Here is a 2,942-nt window from a genome sequence, read left to right on the forward strand (position 1 = left end):
TTCCACGTGTTGCTTGGTTGGAATCCACCACACACGTTGAGGGGGCGCACCCAAAAAGAGACTTCCACGAGTTGCTTGGTTTGAATCCACCGCACACGTTGAGGGGGCGTGTGAACATAAATATAATATGTGCAAGCATCCATAATAGTGAAGTCTTTTTGTGATTTTTGATGAGTTTTTGTAAATGTGAGTAGGAAAGAGAAAAAAGAGAAAAAGAAAAAAAAAACATATTATGATAACACACACAAAAAAAAAAAAAAACAAAAAGCTTATTTAAAAGTTAGAGTTGTTGCTAGCTAGCGGTCACATTGACTCGCTCCAGCACACGCGCCCGCTTGGGGTGCGAAGTGCGCTTCACTTGCCCACTTATGTTTGTTTGTTTATTTGTTTTTTTTTTTTTAATACTCCTATAAAATTTTTTTACAGGAGTGAATTTTGTATAAAAATGATCTTCACATCAGTTGAAATACAATGGCTGATTTTTCACTACTCACAAAGACCTCCAAAAAACCTCCATTATGAATGCTCTTAGATTAGAAAGGAATTCGTCATCATACAAAATAAATTATAATCACAACCACTAATCTAATACACACAAAAAAAAAAAAAAGAAAAGAAAAAAAATCGTCAATATGATTACTGCTAGAGTAACACGCAGCCGTTAGATTTATAAACGTTAGATCTTCACTGGCAGCACGCCTTTCACCACCAAGACAGCTGGACTTCACTCAAATTCAAAATTCAAAATTCAAATCTAAAAACTCCGAACATTAGTTACTGTACTAGGAGTGGTGTAACCCTAGTCACTCTATCACCCCCCGTATATAATCCTCACACCACTCTTCCACTCTGTAAACGCTCCTCATTTTCTCTCTCCCTTGTTCGCCATTTCTCCCTCTCTTCTTCTTCCGAACCTCTCCTCTCCCACAACCGAAGATGCGTGAGATCCTTCACATTCAGGGTGGCCAGTGCGGCAACCAGATCGGGGCTAAGTTCTGGGAAGTGGTGTGCGCCGAGCACGGCATCGACGACACCGGGCGCTACCATGGCGATTCAGATCTGCAGCTGGAGCGGGTCAATGTGTATTACAATGAGGCTAGCTGCGGCCGTTTCGTCCCTCGCGCTGTGCTCATGGATCTCGAGCCTGGGACCATGGACAGTATCAGATCTGGCCCGTATGGACAGATTTTCCGCCCCGATAACTTCGTTTTCGGGCAGTCCGGAGCCGGTAACAACTGGGCTAAGGGACACTACACCGAAGGAGCTGAGTTGATTGATTCAGTCCTCGATGTTGTTCGCAAAGAAGCGGAGAACTGTGATTGCCTACAAGGTGTTTGTTGAAATGTTTTTAGTTTTTTCACTTCAATACGAGTTCTCTGCTTAACTGATGTGTAGATCTACTGTCTGTTGTTTATTATATACTCTGTGAGGGCTTGCGTTCGTTGTTCTTATATGTTCTGGTATGGTTGCAGGGTTCCAAGTTTGTCATTCCTTAGGAGGAGGTACTGGATCTGGAATGGGAACCCTTTTGATCTCAAAGATCAGGGAAGAGTACCCGGATAGGATGATGTTGACTTTCTCTGTCTTCCCATCCCCAAAGGTTTCGGACACGGTCGTGGAACCTTACAATGCCACATTGTCGGTCCACCAGCTCGTGGAGAATGCAGATGAGTGCATGGTTCTCGACAACGAGGCCTTGTATGACATCTGCTTCAGAACCCTCAAGCTTACAACTCCAAGCTGTAAGTTCCCAATACTTCTCTGTTGGATTTTAGTTATGGCATTCCATGATTTCTAGTGTTACTTATTTGTGTTTCTGAATGTTTTCTATTTGTCTGACATTGTATCTACTTATATGCCTTAGTTTACATGTTATTTGCTTATTTGTCATGTGATGTATGTGTTACTATATAAACACCTGTGCTGATCTTGTGAATTTAAACAGATCTATAACTGATCTCCTTGAAATGTTGTTCAATAAATGATTTTCCTTTCTGCTAGTTGTGCTACTATGTCATGTAAGACTTGAAAGTTGTACAATTTTTGAAAGTGAAATTGTTCAGTCACTTATTATGGTTTGTTGTGTGTATGTATCAGTTGGTGATTTGAATCACTTGATATCTGCAACAATGTCTGGTGTTACTTGCTGTCTTCGGTTCCCTGGACAGCTCAACTCTGATCTTAGGAAGCTAGCTGTGAATCTCATTCCATTCCCTCGTCTTCATTTCTTCATGGTTGGGTTTGCGCCTCTCACCTCACGAGGGTCTCAGCAATACCGTGCCTTGACGGTGCCTGAGCTAACTCAGCAAATGTGGGATGCAAAGAACATGATGTGTGCAGCTGATCCCCGACACGGGCGTTACTTGACAGCATCAGCCATGTTCCGTGGCAAGATGAGCACCAAGGAGGTAGACGAGCAGATGCTGAATGTGCAGAACAAGAACTCCTCCTACTTCGTTGAGTGGATTCCAAACAATGTCAAGTCCACAGTGTGTGACATTCCGCCCACCGGCCTGAAGATGGCGGCGACATTCATTGGAAACTCAACATCAATCCAGGAAATGTTCCGTCGTGTGAGTGAACAGTTCACTGCTATGTTCAGGAGAAAGGCTTTCTTGCATTGGTACACCGGGGAGGGAATGGACGAGATGGAGTTCACTGAGGCTGAAAGCAACATGAATGATCTGGTCTCTGAGTACCAGCAATACCAGGATGCAACTGCTGATGAAGAGGGAGAGTATGAGGATGAAGAGTGTGATTATGCTGAGTGATAATTTTGGGTGTTGTTAACTGGAAAGGTGTATTGTTGTTTGTTGCAATATTTCTTGTTATTGCCGGTTATATCCCATGCCCGGATTATGAACATGTGGTGAAGTAGAAAACAATTACTTGTATTTTGTTTCAGTTAATGAATCTCTGTTCCTTTTTTTTGAGAATATGAA

The 2,942-nt window shown here is 42.6% G+C and overlaps 1 protein-coding gene across 1 annotated transcript; it reads left to right on the forward strand.

Annotated features, from left to right (window-relative positions):
- Positions 1–836: 836 nt before the first annotated feature.
- On the forward strand, positions 837–2,942 carry LOC116015116 (tubulin beta-2 chain). The gene is made up of 3 exons (XM_031255127.1): positions 837–1,330; positions 1,473–1,742; positions 2,098–2,942. Exons 1-3 carry the CDS (start codon positions 937–939, stop codon positions 2,769–2,771), a joined length of 1,338 nt encoding a protein of 445 aa, XP_031110987.1. The 5' UTR covers positions 837–936; the 3' UTR covers positions 2,772–2,942.

Source organism: Ipomoea triloba, chromosome 4, assembly GCF_003576645.1.
Source record: "Ipomoea triloba cultivar NCNSP0323 chromosome 4, ASM357664v1".
NCBI lineage: Eukaryota > Viridiplantae > Streptophyta > Magnoliopsida > Solanales > Convolvulaceae > Ipomoea > Ipomoea triloba.